The sequence below is a fragment of the Suncus etruscus genome, chromosome 15 (assembly GCF_024139225.1).
Source record: "Suncus etruscus isolate mSunEtr1 chromosome 15, mSunEtr1.pri.cur, whole genome shotgun sequence".
Taxonomy (NCBI): Eukaryota; Metazoa; Chordata; class Mammalia; order Eulipotyphla; family Soricidae; genus Suncus; species Suncus etruscus.
The window spans coordinates 60084923-60110826 of NC_064862.1; the positions used below are offsets into that span (position 1 = coordinate 60084923).

The 25904-nt window shown below is 52.4% G+C and overlaps 2 protein-coding genes and 1 non-coding gene across 3 annotated transcripts; 2 read left to right on the forward strand and 1 right to left on the reverse strand.

Annotated features, from left to right (window-relative positions):
• Positions 1 to 2188: 2188 nt before the first annotated feature.
• Positions 2189 to 19608, forward strand: KIF22 (kinesin family member 22). The gene is made up of 15 exons (XM_049788133.1): positions 2189 to 2210; positions 2429 to 2626; positions 10020 to 10215; positions 11483 to 11610; positions 11689 to 11843; positions 12149 to 12358; positions 12440 to 12670; positions 12932 to 13085; positions 13183 to 13318; positions 14774 to 14942; positions 16844 to 17003; positions 17796 to 17869; positions 19088 to 19300; positions 19387 to 19446; positions 19561 to 19608. The coding sequence occupies exons 1-15, from the start codon at positions 2189 to 2191 to the stop codon at positions 19606 to 19608; spliced, it is 2154 nt and encodes a 717-aa protein (XP_049644090.1).
• LOC126031678 (U6 spliceosomal RNA) lies at positions 15601 to 15703 on the reverse strand. The gene has a single exon (XR_007503511.1). It is a non-coding gene; the product is annotated as a U6 spliceosomal RNA (small nuclear RNA).
• Positions 19609 to 20434: 826 nt separating the features above from the next.
• Positions 20435 to 25575, forward strand: MAZ (MYC associated zinc finger protein). Its single transcript, XM_049789173.1, is given in 7 exon segments — positions 20435 to 20476; positions 21086 to 21172; positions 21310 to 21510; positions 21512 to 22167; positions 22527 to 22590; positions 23072 to 23243; positions 24541 to 25575. Coding segments are annotated over 7 exon segments (1362 nt in total). The 5' UTR covers positions 20435 to 20440; the 3' UTR covers positions 24687 to 25575.
• Positions 25576 to 25904: the final 329 nt, after the last annotated feature.

A 25904-nucleotide genomic window follows, 5' to 3' on the forward strand; every position in this document is an offset into this window, starting at 1 on the left:
GCTCTGTGACAGTCAGGATTGTTCTGATTATAGGTGGGTGTGATCCAAAAATCCAAAAATAAATAAATTATAATAAAATTAAAATGTCAATAAAAACAAAAGCACAAAAACATGTTAATAAAAGACATAAACAGTACTAAACTTAGTAAATCTGAAGGTCAAAATGACTTTATAGGCAGCATCCTCTAACAAACAGAATTTCCAAAGAATTATATAAAAACAAAAGTGTAGGGGAGGAGCAGTGACACAGTAGTAGGGCATTTGCCTTGCACATGGCTGACCTAGGACGGACCAGGGTTCGATTCCCCCCTTTGTCCCATATGGTCCCCGAGCCAGGACTGATTTCTGAGTACTTAGCCAGGAGGCGTCACCGAGTGTGGCCAAAACAACAAACACAAAAACAAAATGTGGGGGGGCCAGAACAATAGCACTGTGGTAGGGCATTTGCCTTACATGCAGCTGACCCAGAATGGACCCCGGTTCTATTCCCAGCATCCCTGGTCCCCAGAGCCTGCCAGGAGTGATTTCTGAGTGCAGAGCCAAGAGTAACTTCTGAGCACTGCTGGCGCCAGGTTTGGCCCCAAAACAAAACAAAACACAAAATGTGTAGAGAGAAGGTAGGACAAGGAAGTCCTAAATGAAAATAAATATTATTTTGGGGGACAAATATATTAGGTGGGAGGAAGGAAGAAATTAAAAAAATATATTAGGTGTATTACCGCACTAGTGATGACCAGGAAATTTCAGTCTGAGTGTTTAAGATTATATTTGAAATTGCAACTAGATAGATAGCAAGTCATGGTGACTATTTAGGCTATTGCTTCTTTATAACATAGGTAATGGGCTTGTTATTGCAATGTGGGACAGTTTTTATTTTTTGGTTTGTTTTTGGAGGGTGGCCACACCCGGCAGCGTTCAGAGGTCACTCCTGGCTCTGTGCTCAGAAATTACTCCAGGCAGGCTCAGGGGACCATATAGGATACCGGCAGTGCATATGCCCTACCCGCTGTGCAATCACTCCAGCCCCTGTGGGAGAGTTCTTAAAAAGCAGGTGTGGCAGGGGATAGGTTGTTTTCCTTGCAATTGGCCTACCTGGGTTAGATCTGCAGCATCCAATATAGTCCTGCCAGGAGTGATTTCTGAGTGCAGGGCCAGGAGTAGCCTCTGAGTGCTTGAGTGTGGACTCCCCCCAACCAAAAAAAAAAAAGGGGCAGACGTGGGATGCAAAGATATTAGAGACTATGGTGCATGTGACTGGCCAGGTAGATTTAGCATCACTGCCAGGAGTGATCCCTGAGGACAGAGCCAAGAGCAGCTTGAGAGAGCCTAAGAGCAGGTAAGAGCAGGTAAGACTCTCACACACAAATATAAATGTAATCCACATAGAGGCCGGAGCTATGGCACAGCGGTAGGGTGCTTTGTTTGCCTTGCATGGGGTCGACCTGGGACAGACCCTGGTTCTGTCTCTGGCATCTCATTTGGTTCCCGAGCCTGCCAGGAGTGATTTCTGAGTGCAGATCCAGGAGTAAACCCCTGAGAACCGCCGGGTGTGAGCCCCCCCCTCAAAAAAAAGAGAAAAATATTTAACTCACATAAAATTTACCATTTTAATTTATAGTAATTAGTTTTGGGCCACACCCTACAATCCTCAGGCGTTTCTTCTTCCCTGCTTAATGCTCTGGATCGCTCGGCGGAACCAGCACCGAGCCTGTGTCAGAAAGCAAAGCATGGGGTTCCAGCCAGTTGACGCTCTAATTCTGATGCAGATCGATTCGGTGCTGTTGACTCTGCAACGGTAGAGGACACAACAATGGTCGAAAGGTCCCGGAAAGTCGAAAGCCAGGCCGTGCTCAGCAGCTCCCCCTGTAGGCCACCGAAGCCAGTGCGCCTGGGTTTGCGCCGGAGCGCTATCCCGACGCTCAACGGCTGGAAGGGCCCAGTGCGTCCGTGCGTGCGTGCGTACGTACGTTGCGTGCATTCTCCACCGAAAGCTCCAATTGGAAGCCCGCGTGGAGCCTTAGGAGGCGGGATCTAGCGAGCTACGAGCAGGAATTTCCGGCCGCGAGTCGCCGTGATTGGTCGGCCCTGAGCGAGGGGGCGGGATACCGGGAAATTCGAAAAGAAGAGGCGGGTCCGAGGCGGGAGTGGAATGGACGCGGGGGACCCCGCTAGGCCTGTGCGGCGCGAGATGGTGGCGGCGGCGGCGGCAGGTACGCGAGGTGGGACGTTGAAGTCTGCGTCGGAGTCTGGCCCGGGGCCTGCGGGGGGTCTCGGAATGGTCTGCGGGCGCGGGGGCCGGGCGAGGAAAGAAGGGGCGTCGCGTCTTGTCTCCGGCCGCTCGGCCCGTCTCGCTTTTGCTTTGTTGCTCCGAGTCCTTCGCTGCGTCTCTGGGCCTTGGTGAGAGCTCAGTTCAGCCTTGCCAAATTAGGGGCGGTGGCCGGGCTGATTGCCCCGGGGGCGCCCCGATACGGCCCCGACCTCTGCGGACCTTGGAAGGTGTCGGGGCTTGACCCCCGGTGTCTGGCTCGCTCCGCTTCCTTGGCCCGATCCCGCCCACTGATCGTCCTAGGCTCCCGGCCACGTCTCGAGTCGCCTCCACTTCGACAAGCCAGCCGCCTAATAGAAAGTCGAACGCTTAATTGCATGCTGAGCTTTTTTTCTTCTTTGCTTGGGAGCAGTTGTCAAAGTCCTAGAGGAGGAATCCTCGCGTCCTCTCCCTCCACACGGGCAATGGGGAACTTGGCCCCTCGCACTGCCCGTCTCCTATAGGAGGCCTCGACCTCAGTAGGAATCAGGTTAAATAATGAACACAAGCTAGTAAATGTCAGGGTCTGAATCTGTGCTCACGCAATCAGACTGGAGCCTGTGCTCGTTAACCATTAGGGACCAGAAAGGGTTTTTCCCTTCCCAGGGCAGCCCCGAGACCCCCAGTCCACCTGTTGTTGAGACGATCTTCCCTGGAGGAGCCGAGGACCTGTTTCTGGGTCACCCAGACCTGTCACGAAATGCACAGTGACACCAAACTGTGGGACACTGGCTGGGACCACACTGCTCTGAGGTCTGAATTGAAGTTTGCCAGGCCTGGGCGGGACAAAAAGATCAGCCCAGCTGATCTTATTTATGATGTGAAAGGAGGCCCTCTCTGTCCTCTTTGGTTCATTTTCTTCACCAATAAAATAAAAGAAGAAAGACTTAAACCAAAGACAAAATGAAAAAAAAAAATTGTCTTAGACTTGCCCTCCTCAGGCTTATTTTCTCGTGAGGAACGAGATTAGTCTATCTTTGGTTCCCAAAGTGACCCACTCCTCAGAGCCCTGGAACTCCCTTGAGGAGTTACTTGCTGCAGGAAGTGCTGGGGGGTGGGGGGTGGGGGCACTAGCTAGTCTCTTAAACTAGGCAGTTTGGGGGTGGTGTTGGAAAGGCCAAAGAAGACTGAAAGCCTCTGGGGGTAAATTTGTAATATAAGCCATTATTTTCTAGAATCTCTCCTGGACTGTGAGTTTTAGGATAAGAATAATGGTGAACCGCTTTATTATAAACACAGAATATGAACACTTTTGTTTTGGTTTGGTTTTGTTTTTGGGCCATACCCGGCGGTGCTTAGGGGTTACTCCTGGCTGTCTGCTCAGAAATAGCTCCTGGCAGCCACAGGGGACCATATGGGACACAGGGATTCAAAGCAACCACCTTAGGTCCTGGATCAGCTGCTTGCTAGGCAAACACCGCTGTGCTATCTCTCCGGGCCCATGAGCACTGTTTTATGTTAGTTCATTAACCACTTTTTGTTTGGTTGGTTGTTGCGTTCAGAAATCACTCCTAGCCTGGGGGATACTATGGGATGCCGTGGTTCGTCCTAGACTAGTGCGTGCAAGGCAGACTCCCTACCGCTTGTGCCACCTCTCCGCCCTCCTTTCACCACCTTTTAATTTGTTCCACAAATACTCCTAAAGAGCACATACTCTGCCAGGTGTTGGGAGTAGGAAAGAGCAGAGACTTCTGAGATCACACCTATCATGAGCACAGCAGAGCTGTTCTGGGGTACAGTGATGGGGGCTTGGATGGAGAAGCCAGATAGTCAGGTCTGCAGAACTCCTGTAGTGTTCTTTTGTGGAGGAGGAACTCCAGAAAAAGGTGTTAAAAGGGAAGTTCTTTGTTTTGGATAAAACAAACTGTAATCCAACATCTGGTCATTTGTGGTAAAGAAAGCCCAGGGAAGATAGCCCAGGGAATGAGGGGGTTGGGGTAATACAGGAGCTGAAGAATGTACACAATAGCAGAGGACAGTGCAAGGAAGGAAGTAGAAGCAGAATGATAGTTGGGAGGGGGACAAGGGCCAGGAGACTGTTGAGATGTTGACCATCTGGGCAAAGATGTGGAGAATCGAGTCTGTGGATGTGAGGATGTGACGCACATATCTTTACTGTTTGAGCCCTGGTGACCCCTAGCACTGCCAGGTGTAGCCCCTCATGTTAATGAACAAGTATGGGATGCTAGAGAATGTAAAATTAAGAAATTTTTTTGAGATTGGTTTCAATTGCTTATGTTAGAAGCACAGGTGGAAGTGGAAGTTGTCGAGATTCAAGTTTAAAATAACTGAAAAGGTGCAGGAGTGATAGCACATTGGTTGGGCATTTCCCATGCATGCTCTGGACCCGGGTTCAAGCCTGGACATCTCATATAGTCCCCCGAGCCTGCCAGGAACGACTTCTGAGCTCAGAGCCAGGAAAAAAACACTGAGTGCCACCGGGTATGGCACAAAAACAAAAATAAGTAACTAAAAAACACTTAGACTCTAGGTATCAAAACAGCAACCTAAGGTGCCAGAACCTTTTTGTAAGATGGTAGTTGAAGCCAGGAAAGCTGGTGATCAAATTTTTGAAATCAGGAATAGTATTGCTTTTCCGTTTCTTGGCTTCTAGAACAACTCGGGTCTAGAGAGAAGAAAGGAAAAACATTGTTGGAATAGCAGCATAGAAACAAAAGGAAAGTATATCAAGGACTGGTTGGATCCAGCTCTAAGGCAAAGGAATTAAAAATCTCTCTTGGGGCTGGGCGGTGGCACTAAAAAGGTAAGGTGCCTGCCTTGCCTGCGCTAGCCTTGGACGGACTACGGTTCGATCCCCCGGTGTCCCATATGGTCCCCCAAGCCTGGAGCAACTTCTGAGTACATAGCCAGGAGTAACCCCTGAGCGTTACTGGGTGTGGCCCCCCCCCCAAAAAAATCTCTCTTATATATCTATGGCTGCCATTGATGACCTTGAATGGCAGAAGGGGATGGCTGCATTCAGGATTAAGTAGCAGGAGAAACAACATAATAAAGGAGCCTGAAGTTTCCGCCCTGGACTATCTCTCCTGACATCCTCTTCATAGACAGTAATGGAGGGCATAAAGGTAATCTAGTGACTCAGGGGTATGATTATACAACATTGTATTCCTAAAGTACTCATTGAAAATCACAGTCACATAAAATAATAACTTGAAGGTGTAAACAAATAGAATTTCCCCCTTCATACAACAAGTATACCCAAAGGGGACCTGTTTAGCAGTCCAGGAGGCAAAGCGAGGAGGCATGAGATGCGTGCTGGGAACAGGGGTAGAAGGAGGACAACACTGGTGGTGGAATGGCTCTACTTCACTGTCAATTAAATATAAATATAAATATATTAAATATAACTGTGAAAGACTTGTAAAAAAATGTTTTTTCTCCCTTCAAAATCAAAATAAATAAGGAGCCTGGTGAGGGATGGAGATCAACTTGCCATATGTAAGACTCTGGGGTCTGCAGAGCAAAGAAAAGAGTGTAATAATGACTTGCCATTTACTGAGAATTGCTTACCGGGTATCATTGATTCATTATTTCTTTGACTCCATGAATTCTTTTTTTTTTTTTTTTGGTTTTTGGGCCACACTCGTTTGACGCTCAGGGGTTACTCCTGGCTATTCGCTCAGAATTCACCCCTGGCTTGGGGGGACCATATGGGACACTGGCGATCGAACCGCTGTCTATCCTATGCTAGCACTTGCTTTTTTTTTTTTTTTTTTTTTTTTGGTTTTTGTTTTTTTTTTTTGGTTTTTGGGCCACACCCGGCGGTGCTCAGGGTTACTCCTGGCTGTCTGCTCAGAAATAGCTCCTGGCAGGCACAGGGGACCATATGGGACACCGGGATTCGAACCAACCACCTTTGGTCCTGGATCGGCTGCTTGCAAGGCAAATGCCGCTGTGCTATCTCTCCGGGCCCTATGCTAGCACTTGCAAGGCAGACACTTTACCTCTAGCGCCACCTTCCCGGCCCCTGAATTCTTTTTTTTTTTTTTTTTTTTTTTTGGTTTTTGGGCCACACCCGTTTGACGCTCAGGGGTTACTCCTGGCTATGTGCTCAGAAATCGCCCTTGGCTTGGGGGGACCATATGGGACGCCAGGGGATTGAACCGAGGTCCTGATCCTTGGCTAGCGCTTGCAAGGCAGACACCTTATCTCTAGCGCCACCTTCCCGGCCCCCCCTGAATTCTTTTTTTTGTTTTGTTTTGTTTTTTGGGCCATACTGTTTGATGCTCAGGGGTTACACCTGGCTAAGCTCAGAAATCGCCCCTGGCTTGGCAGGACCATATGGGATGTCGGGGGATCGAACCAAACCGTGGTCTTTCCTTGGCTAGCACTTGCAAGGCAGACACCTTACCTCTAGTGCCACCTCACCGGCCCCGACTCCATGAATTCTTGAGGGGAGATACTGTTATTTCTATAAAGAGAATCAAGGTTTGAGTTAAGTAACCTTCCCAAAGTTTCACTGCTATTGGTAGAGTTTGTTTTGGAGTCTGTTGTTCTTGGGGATCCAAAGATGAAGATGCTTTAAAATGTCTGGGATTCATATAATCAATTCAAAGGCCCTGGGTTTGAACTTCACTTGAAGTTTTTTCTCTTTTCAGCCAGCTTTGGACCACAAGTAAATTCTCAACTGTGGTCCAAACCTCTCTCTACTGAGGTGTCCTCTTTTAAAAAAAATGGGGAATGGCTATAGAATAAAACCTGTGGTATCAGGGATGCTTTGGAGGACCATATGGGATGTCGGGATTCGAACCAGAATTCATCCTTTGTTGGCCACGTGCAAGGCAAAGGCCCTACCACTATGCAATATTGTTCCGGCCTCTATATTAGTCTTAAATAGGCCCGTGGCTTGCCAACAATCAGTTGCTGCACCTTGCAAAAAAAGAAAATCAGGGCTGCCAAAGATCTTTTTACAGTTGTCTGTAATAGGAAGATTATGGCATCCTTATTAAAAGCAGATCTTTGGAGAGGAATAGCTTGGTTTGAATTCTGCTGTTAGCTATCACCTGCAACATGGAATGCTCCCATGTAAAAATTACAACCATCTTCAAGATTTTTTTTTTAGTTTATTTAATCTTCACAACAACACATTTTTAGAAAAGAATTTATCTTGGAGCTGGAACAATAGTAAACAGGTAGGCACTGACCTGGTCATCCCTGGTTTAGTCCCCAACATGCACCCGCTAGGAGTGGTTTCTGAACCAGGAGTAACCGGAACTGGGTGTGGCCCCAAACCAGACAAGAATTATTTACTTCAGGGCCAGTACACATGCTATGCTTATGGGTCTTCCTTTCCCGAGCTAGCCTAGGATGAACCATGGTTTGATCCCGGCATCCCATATGGTCCCCTAAGCCAAGAGCAATTTCTGAGTGCATAGCCAGGAGTAACCCCTGAGCATCACCGAGTGTGGCCGAAAAACTAAAAACAAAGAAAAACAACAAACAATTCAGAATCTGGGTTGGGGTGATAATTCAAGGTCTAGACCTGAGTCCAGTGTCCCCTACCCAAATGACACCCTAAGCACCACCATAGTGGTCCTACTGACCCTCATCATAGGTGGGTTTAAGCACTGCAACCCAGTTCTCCTACTTCCCCCCCCCCCCGGGAAATTTATATTTCATGTATCCCAGAACCAAAGCAAATCTACATTTTAACAAGGCCTTCCAACGTGTTTCTTTTATAAAAATATTAGTCTACGTCCTAGACTACTTCTCAAGCAAGGAAGGGACTGAACCCAAGTATGGTGACACCTCAACATGGCTAGAGTTTCCCCAGAAATAAGCTGTTGGGACCTTTCATGCAGCTGACCCAGATTCAATCCCCAGAACCTCAGAGTGAGACAGTTGTGATCCTGAGTTCAGAGTCAGGAGAAAGTCCCGAACACCTCCGGGTTTGCAGGTTTGCGATTTTCTTGTTTCTGGATTTTTGTTTTGGGGCCACATGTGGCAGTGCTTAGGGCTTTCTCCTGGCTCTGCACTCAGGGATCACTTCTGGTGATACTTGGGGGGGCCATATGTGGTGCTGGAGATTGAATATGAGTTGGCTGCATGCAACCTACTGTCCTGTCCTCTGATCACTCTTTTTTTCTGGTGTTTGGGTCACACCTGCCGGCACTTGGATTATTCCTGGTTCTGTGCTCAGAAATCGCTCCTGGCAGGGCCTGGAGACCATATGGGATCTGGGATTCAAACCACCGTCCATCCTGGATTAGCTGCTTGCAAGACAAATGCCCTACCACTGTGCTATCTCTCCGGCCCCCTCTGATCACTTTTTTTTTTTTTGGTTTTTCGGCCACACCCGTTGGATGCTCAGGGGTTACTCCTGGCTAAGTGCTCAGAACTTGCCCCTGGCTTAGGGGGGGACCATATGGGACGCCAGGGGATCGAACTGCTGTCCTTCCTTGGTTAGCGCTTGCAAGGCAGATACCTTACCTCTAGCGTCACCTCACTGGCCCCTCACTTTTTTTTTTGTAACCATGGTTCTTTTTTTTTAATTTTTTAATTATCTTTATTTAAACACCGTGATTACAAATATATAGTTGTATGATTACAGTCATGTAAAGAACGCCCCCTTCACCAGTGCAACATTCCCACCACTAATTTCCCAAATCTCCCTCCTCCCCACCCCACCCACACCTGTACTCGAGACAGGCTTTCTACTTCCCTCATTCACATTATTATGATAGTTTTCAGTGTAGTTATTTCTCTAACTGCACCCATCACTCTATGTGGTGAGCTTCATGTCATGAGCTGCACCTACCAGCCCTCATCTCTCTTGTCTCTGAGATACTATTAAAAATGTCTTTCATTTTTCTTAAAGCCCATAGATGAGTGAAACCATTCTGCGTCTTTCTCTCTCCCTCTGACTTACTTCACTCAGCATAATAGATTCCATGCACATCCATGTATAGGAAAATTTCATGACTTCATCTCTCCTGACGGCTGCATAGTATTCCATTGTGTATATGTACCACAGTTTCTTTAGCCACTCATCAGTTGAAGGGCATCTTGGTTGTTTCCAGAGTCTGGCTATTGTAAATAGCTCTGCAATGAATATAGGTGAAGAAGGGATTTTTGTGTTGTACCTCTGATCACTCTTTTTTTTTTTTTTTTTTGGTTTTTGGGTCACACCCAGCGGTGCTCAGGGGTTACTCCTGGCTGTCTGCTCAGAAATAGCTCCTGCCAGGCACGGGGAACCATATGGGACACCGGGATTCGAACCAACCACCTTAGGTGCTGGATCCGCTGCTTGCAAAGCAAACGCCGCTGTGCTATCTCTCCAGGCCCCTGATCACTCTTAATAGTACATACCAGACCTGCTTCAGGAGTTCCCATGAGAGCCATGCTTTTGTTCGTGCTATTTCTTTTCCTAGGATGCTGGACCAGTTTCTATATAGCCTTCAGGACTTTGCTACATGAAGTAACTCCCCCTTCAAAATTATTCTTAACCCACAATAAAATTGGTCCTTGATCTCATCTAGCCTGTCTCCATCCTTCAATATTTCTCTTCTTTTTTTTGTTTTTGTTTTTGTTTTTGGGTCCTACCTGGCAGCGTTGGGGGTTACTCCTGGCAGGCTCAGGGGACCATATTGGATGCTGGGATTCGAACCACTGTCATCTGTCCTGGGTTGTTGCCTGCAAGGCAAACACCCTACCACTGCATTCTCTCTCCTGCCTTAATGTTTCTCTTCTACAGGAGCTGGTCGATGTCGGCTAAGCAAGGTTGGAGCTGGCCGCCGCCCACTGCCAGCTCGAGTGAGGGTGGCTGTGCGACTGCGGCCATTTGTGAATGAATCAGCTGGAGCAAGTGAGCTACCCTGTGTACGGGGCCTGGACAGCTGTTCTCTAGAGGTTGCCAACTGGAGGAATCACCAGGAGACTCTCAAATACCAGTAAGGTTTAGACTTTTCCCTCTCAGACCTGTCTGTTCCACAATCTTGTTCTTCACAAACTTTGTTTCCACACTGTCATCTTTCCAATCAAAACATCTGGGGGCAGGAGAGAGTTTACAGGTGCTTACATGAGTTGATTGCTCTGCTTATGGCACACCAAGGTTCAATCTTCAGCACCTTGATGGTCTCCTGAGCACTCCCCAGCTGTGGCCCAAAAAAGCAAAACTAAATAAAAGGAAAGGGGAAAGTACTTCATTTTTAATTTAGGAATCATGCAGTTTCTCTGGAAGTGATTTTCTCCAGGAGTTCAGCTGACCAATGCCCACCTAAGTCACAATGGAATCATTTGAGCGATAGTACAGCAGGTACGGCACTTGCCTTGAAAATAGCACCCTATATGGTCCCCTGAGCCCACCAAGAGTTATCCCTGAGTGTAGAACTAGGAGTAAATCCTCGTAAATTAAAAAAAAGTTTCCAGGTGCCCATTGTATTGGGTCCTCTGAGGAACACAGTGGAGGAAAATCGGAGACTGAATTGGACATGTTCAAAGTCTTGTGTCAAAGCTCAGTAGAGAGGTAAAGGGGATCAGGGTGCTCAGGCCAGAGTTTGAGGGTTGGAAGAACATAATCTGACCAGCCAAACCAGGCCATAGTTGACTGGGGTATTGAGAAGACCACCCAGATTTTTGGGCAGAACTTCCAAGGACAGCTACTTTTAAGATTTAATGGGGGGAGGGGGCTGAAGTGATAGCAGAGCAGGTAGGGCGATTGCCTTACTCGTGACTGACCTGGGTTTAATCAATCCCTTGCATCCCATATGGTCCCCTGAACCTGCCAAGAGTGGTTTCTTTTTCTTTCTTTCTTTCTTTTTTTTTTTTTTTTTTTGATCACACCCAGTGGTTCTCGAGGGTTATTCTTGGCTCTGTGCTCAGAAATTGCTCTTGGCAGGCTCATGGGATGTTGGGAATCGAACCCAGGTCCATCGTGGATCGACTACATGTAAGGCAAACACTCTGCTGCTATGCTTTCTCTCTGGCCCCAACACCACTATATTCTTACCAGATGGAACAGCCTGGTATTAACTCTATGCCACAGGGGTAGGGAATCTTTTTTCTCATAGTGGCCGTTTGATTCATGGGTACATAAGTCACAGGCACCTGAGGAGAAGGGTCTGTGTTTGTCCTATCATGTACCAAGGCCTGATTCCCTATCTCTGCTCCAGGGGATGGGAAGCCTCCATTGACTTCCTTCTTTCTTCTGGTCTGCAGCTTTGATGCTTTCTACGGGGAGAAGAGTTCTCAACAGGACATCTATGCAGGATCAGTGCAGCCCATCCTAAGGCACTTGCTAGAAGGGCAGAATTCCAGTGTGCTTGCCTATGGGCCCACAGGAGCAGGTGAGGGAGAGTAGAAAAGGTGAGGATGTGTGTGTAAAGGTGAGAAGGTTCTTAATGCTCTCTCCATTCTTGCTTCAGGGAAGACCCACACAATGCTGGGCAGCCCCGAGCAACCTGGTGTGATTCCCCGGGCTCTCATGGACCTTTTACAGCTCACACGGGAGGAAGGCGCTGAGGGCCAGCCTTGGGCCCTCTCTGTCAATATGTCCTACTTAGAGATCTACCAGGAGAAGGTAAGGCCCCACTATTGACTGGAGGGAGGAGACAAAGGGTCGGAATAAGCCATAGGTCAGGCCTGGAAAGTGGCTGAGTGTAAAGCAAATGCGTGTATATTGAACCTCAGCATTGCCTGGCCTCGGAGCATCACCAAGGTGGTCTCCCAACAATAAAATATAAGATCCAATTCTAGCAGGAGGTAGGAACTCGAAAGGGGTAGCAGGATGGTGCAACACTTGAGAAATCCAGCAGAGAAGTTTGATCCCAGGAAACAAGTAGCTTGGATCTGGGAACTTGGCCATATTTCTCACTGCCCGAACAGGTCTTAGACCTTTTGGACCCTGCATCGGGAGACCTGGTGATCCGAGAAGATTGTCGAGGAAACATCTTGATTCCAGGCCTCACACAGAAGCCGATCAGCAGCTTCACTGATTTTGAGCAGCACTTCTTACCAGCCAATAGGAATCGGACTGTAGGTGCCACCCGGCTTAACCAGCGGTCCTCTCGGAGCCATGCTGTGCTCCTGGTTAAGGTAAGGCTTGCCATCATGGATGAGGAGCTGGGAAGTGCCTGGAGTCTACATTAAGCCTGGGCCCTTGCTCTTAATTCTCAGGTGGAGCAGAAGGAACGTTTGGCCCCATTCCGCCAGCGGGAAGGAAAACTCTACCTGATCGACTTGGCTGGTTCAGAGGACAACAGGCGCACTGGCAACAAGGGCCTGCGGCTGAAAGAGAGTGGGGCCATTAATAACTCCCTTTTCGTGCTGGGCAAGGTGGTGGATGCACTGAACCAGGGCTTCCCTCGTGTACCTTACCGGGACAGCAAGCTCACTCGCCTCTTACAGGTCAGGGCCAAATGGGCTAAAGGGGGAGGGGGCAGAAAGATAGTATAGCTGATAAGGCACTTGCATGCAGTTGACTTAGGTTCAGTCCCTGGCACTCTATATAGTTCTTGAGCACGGTCAGCCATAGGGAAACCCCACCCCACCCCCCGCCGCCACACACACATAATGGGGTGTGTGGCTGGAAAGCCGGTGTTACTTTGGCCTGTTACGGTTTCAGGAATAGGCACTCAAGGAGTGCCTTGCCCAAATTGCACCCCTCAGGACTCTCTAGGTGGTTCAGCACACAGCATCCTTATTGCCAACATTGCTCCTGAGAGACGCTTCTATCAAGACACAGTCTCTGCTCTCAACTTTGCTGCCAGGTCCAAGGAAGTGATCAATCGGCCTTTCACCAATGAAAGTCTGCAGCCTCACGGTGAGGACTGGGGTTGGCAGAGGGTCTGGGGCTAGGTAATTTGTTCTTTCCTTGGAGCATCAGAACAGATGTTGACCTTTCCTCCGTCTTTCCCAAGTCTTAGCACCTGTTAAACTGTCTCAGAAAGAACTGCTAGGCCCTTCAGAAGCAAAGAGAGCTCGAGGCCCTGAGGATGAGAAGATTGAGGGACCTGAGTCCCTAGAAACTCCAGCTTCTATTTCCCAGAAACTCAGGTAAACATTTGAAAAAGCAGGGTAAGAGAGATAGCACAGTGGTAGGGAGTTTGCCTTGCAAGTGGCCAACTCAGGAGTTGATGGTTTGATACCCGGCATCCCATATGGTCGCCCAAACCTGCCAGGGCCGATTTTTGAGTGCAAAGCCAGGAGTAACCCCTGATCGCTGCCAGGTGTGACACCCCCCCCCCCCCAAAATACAAAAACTTATTTGAGGGAGCAGTGTTGGATATAGTCCCTTTCCTGTGTTTCTGTGCTGGGTAAAAATGTAGCAGTGGCTTAAACCTGTCAGATCATCGAGCAATTCCTTCCCATTGTATTCACCAAAATTCCTTCTCTACTCCCAGAATGCTGGGTCTCCTCATTATTCTTTGGGCCTGATGGAAGTCTCCCCTTGGCCTCTTGACCCCTTCCTTTTCCACTTTCCAATCCCTGTAAACAGCCCACAAAACTTTATATTCTATAGGGCAGCTATTCTGAGAAAAAGTACTTTTGCTTTTGAATTTAGGAGAAATTTGGATCAGTTCTTGTAGGTCCAGAAGGTAGGTATGAAGTGCAGAGATGAGATGGAGAGATGTTTGTCTCACTGAAAGAGACCCTTTCCTATGCTAAAGTTGCTCAATGCTACCTTGACTTTCCTGATTCTGCCCTCAGTATAAAGAAAGCCTCTAGGTTTGTGTGTGTGTGTGTGTGTGTGTGTGTGTGTGTGTGTGTGTGTGTGTGTGCGCGCGCGTGTGTGCGCGCGCGCGCGCTCGCCCCTGCGTTATGGTAGGCATTATCAGATTGTTAGGATGTGGGTGTGTGTGTCCCTGTGTGTGTGTGTGTGTGCGCGTGCGTGCGTCCCTGCATTATCAGACGGTTAGGACTTGGGCAGTGGTAGGGTGTTTGTCTTGCAAGTGGCTGACCTAGGAAGGACCACGATTTGGTCCCTTGGCATCCTACATGGTTCCCCAAGCCAGGAGCGATTTCTGAGTGCATAGCCAGGAATAACCTCGGAGCGTCACCAGGTGTGGTCCAAAAACAAACACAAAAAAGATTGTTAGGACTCTGCCTGAATGGGCTTTTTCTACTGCCTGCTGGATAAATATAAGACATTGGAGGTCTTTATTGGCTTTCAAAGCTGTTAAGGCTGTTTTCTCTGAATTTTCCTCAGGTGGATAGACATGTACATAGTTCTTGCTCTCCTCTTTTTATCCTGGTTTCTTTTCCATGAACTATGACTCCAAGGCAGAGCATTACTGTCTTAATCCCAAATTTAAGATGGTTCTCATCTTAAATGATATGGTTACTGGCACAGGTTGTGTTGGGTCTCCATTCTCCTGAAAACATTACATCATACTTAGTTGGAGTTGCCCAGAAAGTTAAGACTAGGATTCTGGAATCATATAGACTAAGTTAAGGCATAATGAAGAGAATCTTGCTGCTTGCTGGGAGAGTAACCTATTGTTTGCTCAGCCCCCTACAGAAGATAAGAAATATGGACCCAGCCATGCTGGAACGCCTCCTAAATTTGGACCGTATGCTGGGTGCCCAGGGGACCCAGGGTGCCCCTCTGCTGAATACCCCCAAGCGAGAACGCTTGGTGCTCATGAAGAAAATGGAGGAGAAAGATTTAGAGATTGAGGTAAATATTGGGAAAATGAGGGTTGGGATTCCTACTGGTCTTGAGAAGCTACTCTGGGATTTTCCATAAGGGAAGTGCATTCAAAGATTAAATGAGCATATAGTTTTTACCCAACATTGGAACCCCTCGGTTCTGTAGCCTCTATTTGAGTGTTCTTAATGTGGCTGTACTTGGAAAAATCATTGGGGTCTGATATACTGAGTTTGAAGGGAAAAAACATAAACCGGTAAAAGAAAAATAAGGGAGCCGGAGGAATAGCACAGCTGTAGGGTTTTGTTTGTTTGTTTGGTTTTGGTTTTTTGGGCCACACCTGGCGTTGCTCAGGGGTTACTCCTGGCTGTCTGCTCAGAAATAGCTCCTGGCAGGCACGGGGGACCATATGGGACACCGGGATTTGAACCAACCACCTTTGGTCCTGGATCAGCTGCTTGCAAGGCAAACGCCACTGTGCTATCTCTCCGGGCCCTGTAGGGTTTTTTTGTCTTGCACATGGCTGACCTAGGATGGACCTGGGTTCAATCCCCCGCGTCCCACATGGTCTCCCGAGCCAGGAGCGATTCCTGAGCACATAGCCAGGAGTAACCCTGAGCATCACAGGGTATGGCCCAAAAAACACAAAAAGAAAATAAAAATTGGACATTAATTTCTTTTTTTATTTTTAAATACGGAACGCTTCATGAATTTGCATGTCATCCTTGCGCAGGGACCATGCTAATCTTCTCTGTATGGTTCCAATTTTAGTATATGCTGCTGAAGCGAGCACGGACATTAATTTCTTAAAATCCTGGTCAAGGAGCCAGAGCAATAGCACAGTGTGTAAGGCATTTATTTACCTTGTACGTAGCCAATCTGAATTTGATTCGTGCATCCTATAGGGTCCTCCAAGCCTGCCAGGAGTAACCTATAGTGCTGTCAGGTGTGACCCAAAAATTCAAAACCAAAAATACAGTAAAACCATGCTCAAAACAAGTTCAGGTTTTTCTATGTAGACATCTTTCCTTAATTGTTTCACAAAGAAATCTTTCCTATCTCAAGAAAAAAGAAAGGAAGGAGAAAAAGATAAAAAGAGACGGGGCCGGAGAGATAGCATGGAGGTAGGGCCTTTGCCTTGCATGCAGAAGGACAGTGTTTCAAATCCTGGCATCCTAGATGGTCTCCCAAGCATGCCAGAAGTGACCCAAAAACCAAAAAAAAAAAAAAAAAAAAAAAAAGAAAAAGAAACAATGAAATCTTTCCTGTCTTTGGGAAGTTTCAGTCTTTAGAAAGCTCGAAATCAGGGGTCTCAGACTCAATTTACCTGGGGGCCGCAGGAGGCAAAGTCGGGGTGAGGCAGGGCCGCATAAGGGATTTCGCTTGCCTAATATTCGCAATAAAAAATCGCATTAGTAAGAAAAATATCGGAACTGTTCGGGGTATGCAAATGTTTAATGCGATTTTTTTTCTTACTAATGCGATTTTTATTGCGATTATTTGGTAAGTGAATAATCACGAATACTGCGATTATTTAAAGGCCAGTCGCGGGCCACAAAATGTTGTACAGAGGGCCGCGAGTTTGAGACCCCTGCTCTAAATTCTGGGGCCGGAGAGGTAGCACAGAGGTGTTTGCCTTGCAAGCAGCCTATCCAGGACCTAAGGTAGTTGGTTCGAATCCCGGCGTCCCATATGGTCCCCTCCCCCATGTCTGCCAGGAGCTATTTCTGAGCCGATAGCCAGGAGTATCCCCTGAGCGCCACTGGGTGTGACCCAAAAAAACAAAACAAAACAAAAATACTCTGAATTATGTCAGACTCTAATTTTCTCTTTTGAATTTCTCTTGTTGGTTCTGCATATTCACTCTCCTCCAGTTCCTTCTAGCTACCTGATTTTGGTTCTCAGTTTTTTCCCTCTGATCTTTTTAACAGAGGCTCAAGGTGAAACAAAAAGAACTGGAAGCCAAGGTGTTAGCCCAGGAAACTGTAGTTGACGAGAATTGCTCTCCGACAGTGCTGCAGCCCTTTGCTCGTCGCACAGTCACAGTGGCAAAGCCTCTAAAAAAGGCTGTGGTGATGCCCCTACAACTGAGTAAGTATGGGAACCAGGAAGCCCAGACCATGGAGATCTCAAGGGAGGAGGCATTCACAGAAGCAGCCCTCAAGCCAGTCTTATCTTCACCAGATGGTACCTAGGGAATGAGAAGCTGAGACAAAATTGGATGCTCACTGCTCCAGAGCATTTAGTACAGTGGGCATACTACAAGTGTGGTATTATGTAAGACCAGCTGAAATTACTTTTAAAGATGGGTATAAAAGAATCACATAGAGTTGGGGTACTTTAGGTTTTTCGGTTATGGGAGCCATACTCAGTAGCATTCAGGATCACTCCTCAATTTGAGCTCAGGGATTATTTACTCCTGGCAGGTTTGGGGGACCATATAGGGTGCTAGGGATCAAACCCAAGTCAGCCCATGCAAGATAAGCACCCTACATGCTATACTGTTGCTTTCCCTGTGTCAGAATATTTTGTAGCTGAGCATTATGAGTGCAGGCCTCACATTCAAAATAAAAGTAATAAAAACACGAAAGCTGTCAAATCCAGTTAGATTGGTACTGCCAAAGAATCAGAAAAAGGATAGACCAGGGGCTGGGGTGATTGTACAACAGTTAGGACATATTTATTTGCCTTGCACATGGCTGACCGGGTTTGATTCTGGGCACCCTGTAGGGTCCCCTTAACCTGCCAGAAGTTAAGCCTTTGAGCACCATCAGGCATGGCCCCCAAACCAAAATTAATTAAAAGTGGGAGGACCAATCAGCTACCAGGGAGGGTGAAAAATATGGCAGTCTGTCAGGACTAGTTCACAATTCTTGTTTTCAGTTCAAGAGCAGGCTGCATCCCCAAGTGCTGAAATCCACATCCTGAAGAAGAAGAGAGGCCGTAAGAAGAAAAAAGTGAGTAGGGGCCGGGCGGTGGCGCTGGAGGTAAGGTGCCTGCCTTGCCTGCGCTAGCCTAGGACGGACCGCGGTTCGATCCCCCGGCGTCCCATATGGTCCCCCAAGAAGCCAGGAGCAACTTCTGAGCGCATAGCCAGGAGTAACCCCTGAGCATCACAGGGTGTGGCCCCAAAAACCAAAAAAAAAAAAAAAAAAAAAAAAAACAAAAAAAAAAAAAAAAAAAAAAAAAAAGAAAAAAGTGAGTAGCAGAGCCGGAGAGAAGGAATAGGGAGGTCAGAGCAGTACAGCCGGTAGGACATTTACTTTGCACATGGCTAACCTGTGTTCTGTCTCCAGAACCTTATATAGTCCCCCAAGCCAACTAGCTAGGAGTCATTTCTGAATGCAGAACCAGGAATAAGCCCTGAGCACTGTCAGTTGTGACCTAAAAATATATTGAAGAGTAGAGTGGGAACAGTCCTGCTCATAGTTAACAGGATCTGTCTGAACACTTAACAGCTATATACCACTTTTCGAAGCTGCATATACTTCGAATGCAGATAACTTATAAAGCAGAGTGGGTGTCTATCATCTGTCTGTCCCTTTCTTCTGGATTGTCTGTAGCTCTTTAGAGAGTGCTACATATATGGATTATACTTGGGAACATAACCTAAGCACTAAAGAAATGAAACAATGCTGTAAGAATTTGTAAAAGCTGACGTATCTTTCTGAATAACTTCTATTGCCTTCCTTGGGGATGGAGTTTCTTTGGAGATAAGGGACTAGATTTGAGTGCTTACAGTAGTTATTAAGTGCTTTTTACGTTCATTAAGTCATTTGATCTTCACAGTAACATCCTTTCACAAATAGGGTAAAATTAAAATTAGTGCAAAGTGACTAGAGGGAAGGATTTTTTTTAGGACACTTGACAGTGACTGAGGGGATTGAGCTGCTGTTGGGCTCTTTCTTTTTTTGAGGGGGGGGGGGTCACACCCAGCAGCGCTCAGGGGTTACTTCTGGCTCTACGCTCAGAAATCGCCACTGGCAGGCACAGGGGACCATATGGGATGCCGGATTCGAACACCATCCTTCTGCATAAAAGGCAAATGCCTTACCTCCATGCTATCTCTCTGGCCCCTGTTGGGCTCTTCCTTAACAAAAAGTCCAAAATAGTTTGTTCCCTGGAGCTGCACAGCAAACTCCACTATTAGTCACTCACCTCCCTCTGCCTCATAGCTGGAGACTCTGGATGCCTCAGAGTCTGAGGAAAATGCTGAGGACTGCTGGGAGTTACAGATCAGCTCAGAGCTGCTGGCCCTTGGACGCAAAAAGATCTTAGATCTTTTGAATGAAGGCTCTGCCCGGGATCTGCGCAGTCTGCAGTACATTGGCCAAAAGAAGGCCCAGCTCATCATTGGCTGGAGGGAGCTCCATGGCCCCTTCAGTAAGGTATGGACCTGGGAAGGCAGCCCCGGGTGGGGATTCGGGCATCATGGCATCCCGAAGCCCCTTTGCCATGGCTGCTGTCCTTGCAGGTGGAGGACCTGAAACTCGTGGAGGGCATATCAGGGAAACAGATGGAATCTTTCCTGAAGGTGAGCTCCGGCTCTGCACACCCCACCTCACCCCACCCCACCCCACGCCACGCCCAGGCCAGCGGCCTCCGCCATGCCCTGCTCTAACACCGCCTCTTCCCTCCTGTGTTGCAGGCCAACATTCTGGGCCTCGCGGCCGGCCAGCGCTGCGGCTCTTCCTGACTCTGCTCTTTGATTCCTGCTTTCTTAATCTTAAACCTTTGTGAAACCACGTGTCGTGTAAATACAGTATTCGACTCCCGGACTTTGCCTGATCATTGGGGGCAGGGGGCGGGGGGCGCCCCTGCCCTTGGGGTGGGTGGGCCGTCACCTCGCCCGCTAGCTTCCTCGGGCGCCATCTTTGTGGGACCCAGAGCGCAGGGCCGGGTCGTAAATACGCCGCTCGCGTGGGGAGGGGGCTGCGAGTACGGTGGCCGGGAGGGAGCCGGAGCCGCGAGCCAGCCGACCGTTAGGCGGGCACGCGCCTGCTTGGCCCCGCCCTAGCCGTAGCTCCGGCGCGCGCTCCCCGGCTCCCGCTCGGCGGCGGCAGCGGCGGCTCTGTGCGCGTGCGCGCGGAATAACGGCCGGCGGCGGCAGGAGGGGGAGCGATCTCTGGGGGAGCCGGGAGAAGCCGCCCCGACTCCCGCGCGCCCACCACCTGCGCCTTCGGCAGCCAATCAGCGGCCGGCGCAAGGGTCTCGCGCTCGGGGCGACTCCGGCGTCGGCTGGCTCCCCGGCCCTCCGCCCGCCCGAGTCCCTCGCGGGCGCCCCCTCCCGCGGCCGCGCGCGCGCCCGCACGCTCGCGCCCGCCGCAGCCTCCCGAGTGTCCTCGCGCCCCCCGCCCGCCCTCCCTCCCTCCCCGCGCAGTGAGCGCCGCGCCCCACCCCCGCCCCCCGCCCGCCCGCCCGCCCGCGCGCGCGGCTCCTCGGCGCCCCCTCCCCCAGCCGCGGCCGCCGCCTCCTCCGCCCGCCCCAGGGAGAGCGCCGCCGCCTCCCGCCTCCCTCCTCCCTCCGCCATGGATCCCGGCAACTGGAGCAGCTTCATCTTCCAGGTAGCAACCCCTCCCCCGCCCCCACCCCCCGCCCGCCGCCCCACCCCCCCTCCGCGCGCCCGGTGCGCGCGCAGCTGCCCCCGCCCGCCCTCCCCCGCCCTCCCCGAGGCGCCGGCTGGGGCTGGGGCTGGGCGCGCGCGCGGCGGGGGCCAGCTGCTCCCTCGCTCCCCCACCCCGCCCGCCCGCCGCCCGCCCGCCCGCCGGGCGCCAACCGCCGCCGCCGCCGCCGCCCGCGCGCCCCGCCGGCCCCCGCCCCCGCCGGCCCCCGGGCCCGCCGCCACCGACGCCGGCTTCGCGGCCCGCCGGCGCCTCCTCTCCGCCGCCTCCCGCCCGCCCGCCCGCCGGCCGGGGAGCGCGGCGGCGGGCCGGCCCGCGGGCCATGCGTTCGGCGCGGCCCAGCCCGGCCGGCCGGGGGCGGCGCCCCGAGCCCGGGCCCCGCGCGGCCCGCGCCCCCGGCCCCCGCTGAGCCCCGGCCCCCCGCCCGGCCGGCCCGGCCGCCGAGCCATGTTCCCCGTGTTCCCCTGCACGCTGCTCGCCCCCCCCTTCCCCGTGCTGGGCCTGGACTCCCGGGGGGTGGGCGGCCTCATGAACTCCTTCCCGCCACCTCAGGGTCACGCCCAGAACCCCCTGCAGGTCGGGGCTGAGCTGCAGTCCCGCTTCTTCGCCTCCCAGGGCTGCGCCCAGAGCCCGTTCCAGGTGAGTCCGGTCGAGGCGAGGCGAGGCGAGTCGCGGCGGGCCGGGCCAGGAGGGTCGCCGGGAGCCGGGCCCGGGCCCCCTCGGACTCGCCCTGCCCGCGGCCCACACGCGCCTCCTCTCCGCTTGTCCGCCCGCAGGCCGCCCCCGCGCCCCCGCCCGCCCCGCAGGCCCCGGCGGCCGAGCCGCTGCAGGTGGACTTGCTCCCGGTGCTCGCGGCCGCGCAGGAGTCGGCCGCCGCCGCCGCCGCCGCCGCTGCCGCCGCCGCCGCCGCCGCCGTCGCCGCCGCGCCCCCGGCCCCGGCCGCCGCCTCCACTGTGGACACAGCGGCGCTCAAGCAGCCCCCCGGCGCCGCCGCCGCCGCCCCCGCCCGTGTCGGCGCCCGCCGCCGAGCCCGCGCCCCCCGTCCCCGCCGCCAGCATCGCCGCCGCGGCCGCCACCGCCGTCGCCGCGCCCGCCGCCACGGTCGCCGCGGCCCCGGTGGCGTCGGCGCTGGAGAAGAAGACAAAGAGCAAGGGGCCCTACATCTGCGCGCTGTGCGCCAAGGAGTTCAAGAACGGCTACAACCTCCGGCGGCACGAGGCCATCCACACGGGCGCCAAGGCCGGCCGCGTGCCGTCGGGCGCCATGAAGATGCCCACCATGGTGCCGCTGAGCCTGCTGAGCGTCCCGCAGCTGAGCGGCGCCGGCGGGGGCGGGGGCGAGCCGGGCGCGGGCGGCGGGGCGGCCGCCGTGGCGGCGGGCGGCGTGGTGACCACCACGGCGTCGGGCAAGCGCATCCGCAAGAACCACGCGTGCGAGATGTGCGGCAAGGCCTTCCGCGACGTGTACCACCTGAACCGGCACAAGCTCTCGCACTCGGACGAGAAGCCCTACCAGTGCCCGGTGTGCCAGCAGCGCTTCAAGCGCAAGGACCGCATGAGCTACCACGTGCGCTCGCACGACGGCGCTGTGCACAAGCCCTACAACTGCTCCCACTGTGGCAAGAGCTTCTCTCGGTGTGTGTGTGTGTGTGTGTGTGTGTGTGTGTGTGTGTGTGTGTGTGTGTGTGTGCGCGCGCGCAGGGCCCGCGGGGAAGGGGGAGAGGACTGCGGGGGCGCGGCTGGGGCACCGAGGAGGAGGAGGAGGAGGAGGAGCAGGGTTCCCTGGAGCAGGGGCTGGGCCCTAGCCTAGGCTGGGGGGTGGGGAGGAGAGGGGTCCCCGCCTGGGCCCTGGCCTCCGCTGCCCTGGTGGGCCAAAAGGCAGCAGCACCCGCACCCTCTGGAAATCCTAGGGGACTTAATCCGAGCCCTCTGGGAATCAGCTGCCACACGCAGCCCAGGCCCCTAACCCCGACCCCAACGTCTTGTCTTCCCAGGCCGGATCACCTCAACAGTCACGTCAGACAAGTGCACTCAACAGAACGGCCCTTCAAATGTGAGGTGGGAAGCCCAGCGCCTCCTGTCCTGGTTTGCATGCTGTTGATCCTCATTGTAGCTATCCGAGTTCAGCCTCTCAGACCTCCTTTTTTCTCTTTCTCAGCCTCTCAGACCTCCTTTTCTCTCTCTCTCTCTCTCTCTCTCTCTCTCTCTCTCTCTCTCTCTCTCTCTCTCTCTCTCTCTCTCTCTCTCTCTCTCCTCTCCCTCTCTCTCTCTCTCTCCTCTCCCTCTCTCCTCTCCCTCTCTCTCTCTCTCCTCTCCCTCTCTCTCTCCTCTCCCTCTCCCTCCCTCTCTCTCTCTCTCTCTCTCACTCACTCACTCACTCTCATTTTCTCATCCCTTCAAGACCTCGTCATCTCGTTCCCATTTCCTACAGATCTGAGATCCCCAAGGCTCTGATGCCTTTAACCTCCTGCCCCCTTCTCCCCACTCCCCAAAGCTCTAACTCTCCTGACAGCCCCCCACTCCCCTCCCCCCTCCCCAGAAATGTGAGGCAGCTTTTGCAACGAAGGATCGACTGCGGGCACACACTGTACGACATGAGGAGAAAGTGCCATGCCACGTGTGCGGCAAGATGCTGAGCTCGGCTTATATTTCGGACCACATGAAGGTGCACAGCCAGGGCCCTCACCATGTCTGTGAGCTCTGCAGCAAAGGTACTTTCTGAGGGATGCTGGGAGGGCCGGGGCTAGGGGGTGGGACTAAAGCCAGAGGCCATTCCAAGGATGAGGGTCGAAAGTGCTGCAGCCGAGAGCTTGTGTTATCTTAAACCCTTTGGAAAACAAATGAGGCTACTGGCATGGGTGTGGCACTAAAGTTAAATTCTAAGTGGTTACGGCTGGAGAAGAGCTGGAGAAGAGCGACCGGTCATCCCTTGGGGTGTTGCAAGGGAGACTGGGAGTGGGTCTTACTGTGTCTGCTCTGGGGAAGGAGTGGTCAAAAGAACCAGTTCCTAAGGAGCTGGATGCAAAGTTTCAATTCTGCGGCCACACTTCTCATCTTGAGCCCCTCTGGCAAGCAGAGCTCTGAGCAAGGGCCCTCCTAGCAGAGAACTGTTGCTTTAAACATTCATTTCTTCACAAGGAACTGGGCAGAGAGACTGAAGGGAGGGGACACAGCCGTATCTGCTGAGGGTCAACCCTTCAAGTGGCTAGGAATCCTTGTCCTTGTCAGGAGATCACCCCACAGCCTTAGAGGATGCCTTAGGGCTCTGGGTACCAAGGCCACAGAATCAGCTCAGCTCCACTCTAGCAAGCTCCACCTCCAGAAAGGCTTTATCCAACAGGCCCCAAGCAGCCAAGGACGGGGTGGGAGGAGGACAGGGCCACTGAGCAGGGTGCCCCCCGCGCCTAGGAGAACAGCCCCGTCTCTGGGGTCTCCGCCTGGCTCACCCCCATCCCCCCACCCAACCCCCCTCCCCCATAGGCTTCACCACGGCAGCATACCTGCGCATCCATGCGGTGAAGGACCATGGGCTCCAGGCCCCGCGGGCTGACCGCATCCTGTGCAAACTGTGCAGCGTGCACTGCAAGACCCCTGCCCAGCTGGCCGGCCACATGCAGACCCATCTGGGGGGGGCCGCCCCCCCTGTCCTGGGAGACGCCCCCCAGCCACAGCCCACCTGCTGAGGGGGGATCCCTGCACCCACCAGGCAAGGCGTGGGGCATTGGCTGGGGGGTTGGGAGGGGGAGTGTGTGACAAGGGGACTCAGAGGGCCCAGTAGGGGATCTTAGGAAGGCCAGGGATTCCCATCTGTCACTCAGAGACTTAGGGGACAGGGAGGGCCCTTCCGAACTGGGTATGATTGCCGGCTAATATAGCCTTAGGGGACCAGACAGGAAGTGAGCAACGGCTGTGTCCCGAGGGAGGAGGTAGTCTGGAAAACAAAGTTTGGATCGAGGTGCAAGGTTCTTGCCATTCTGATTGCACTGTGACCTGTCATCTTCTGTGCAGGTACTGGTGAGGTCTGTCCCATGGCAGCAGCAGCGGCGGCGGCAGCAGCGGCAGCAGTAGTAGCTCCTCCCTCAGCTGTGGGCTCCCTCTCTGGGGCTGAGGGGGTGCCTGTGAGCTCTCAGCCACTTCCCTCACAGCCCTGGTGAGCTCCAGGTTGGCGGGGGACAGGAGAACTTAGGCAAGCCCCTAAGTCCGGCTGTCTCTGCCTCTCTCCCCACCAACACCTCACTACTTCCCCATCAACCAAGGAGCCTCCCGAAGGAAGGAGGGAGAGATGTTTTCTTAGGGGAATTCACTAGGTTTTAAAGATTTGTTTCTCCTGCTCCTCTCTTCTCCCCAGACCTCACCCCACATACTCTTCCCTTGGTTGTGTTGAACCTCCTGGACAGTGGGCAGGGGTGGCAGGACAGGAGCAGCCACTGCCCTCACCCCTCCTCTCGAACCCCCCTGCCCTGCCCTTCTGGGGTGTCTGTGAGCCTTTTCCCATGATGGTCCTGCTCTCCTAGCCCTACCCCCACTGTCTGCTACCCCTCCCTGGGGAGTTGGTGCTTTATTTTTTTAAAGGGGGAAGGAGAGTGAGGAGGAGAATATTACGGATTCTGCTCCAGAGAGGGGAAAGGGGGAGACTTGAAAAGGAGCAGGGAAGGCAGCAGAGATGAACCTTCACAAAGTGGGCTGGTTTGGGGTCACTCCCTAAATGTGATCCTACTTAGAGCAACTGTCAGGAGAAGGTTGAGGGAGCAAAAGGAGGAGCCATTAGGGCCAGAGGCAGGATAAGAGATGGAATCTTACGGGGCCAGGGGAAGGGGGGGATCCAGAGACTAGAGGTGCTTCCTGGGGGTGGGGGGGAATGCAGCCAGTGTCTCCCCCTTTCCCTCTACCACCCCAGCTCCAGCCCTGGCCTTTTCATCCCTCTTCCCCATGACAGAATTCGTGGCCATGGCCATGTCATCGTGTTCCTGTGTCCCCTGCATGTTCCCCACCCCTTCACCCCTTTTGCGCGGACCCCATTACAATAAATTTTAAATAAAAACCTATCTGGCTAGACTGAATGAATTGCTTTTACCCACCCCACCAGCCCATCTCCCAAGTCCAAAGTGTTTCTTCTGGGGCCTTCCCAGCTTTGCCATGGCTCCTCCCTTCCCTGAGCCAGCACCCCGACACTGTCTAGAGCCTGGGTGGGGCCTAGGGTCCTCTCCTGTGGAGAGCAAGTCCCTGGAAATGCCTGGAGGGTTGGGGAGGCAGGGGTTAGAGACCTAAGCTGACAAAGATGCTGCTCCCTGTCTGTCCCTACCCTTTTCCTTAAACTCCAGGCCCGAGTGCACGGGGATGGTGTAGCTGCAGATGGGCTGGGGAGTCCAGAG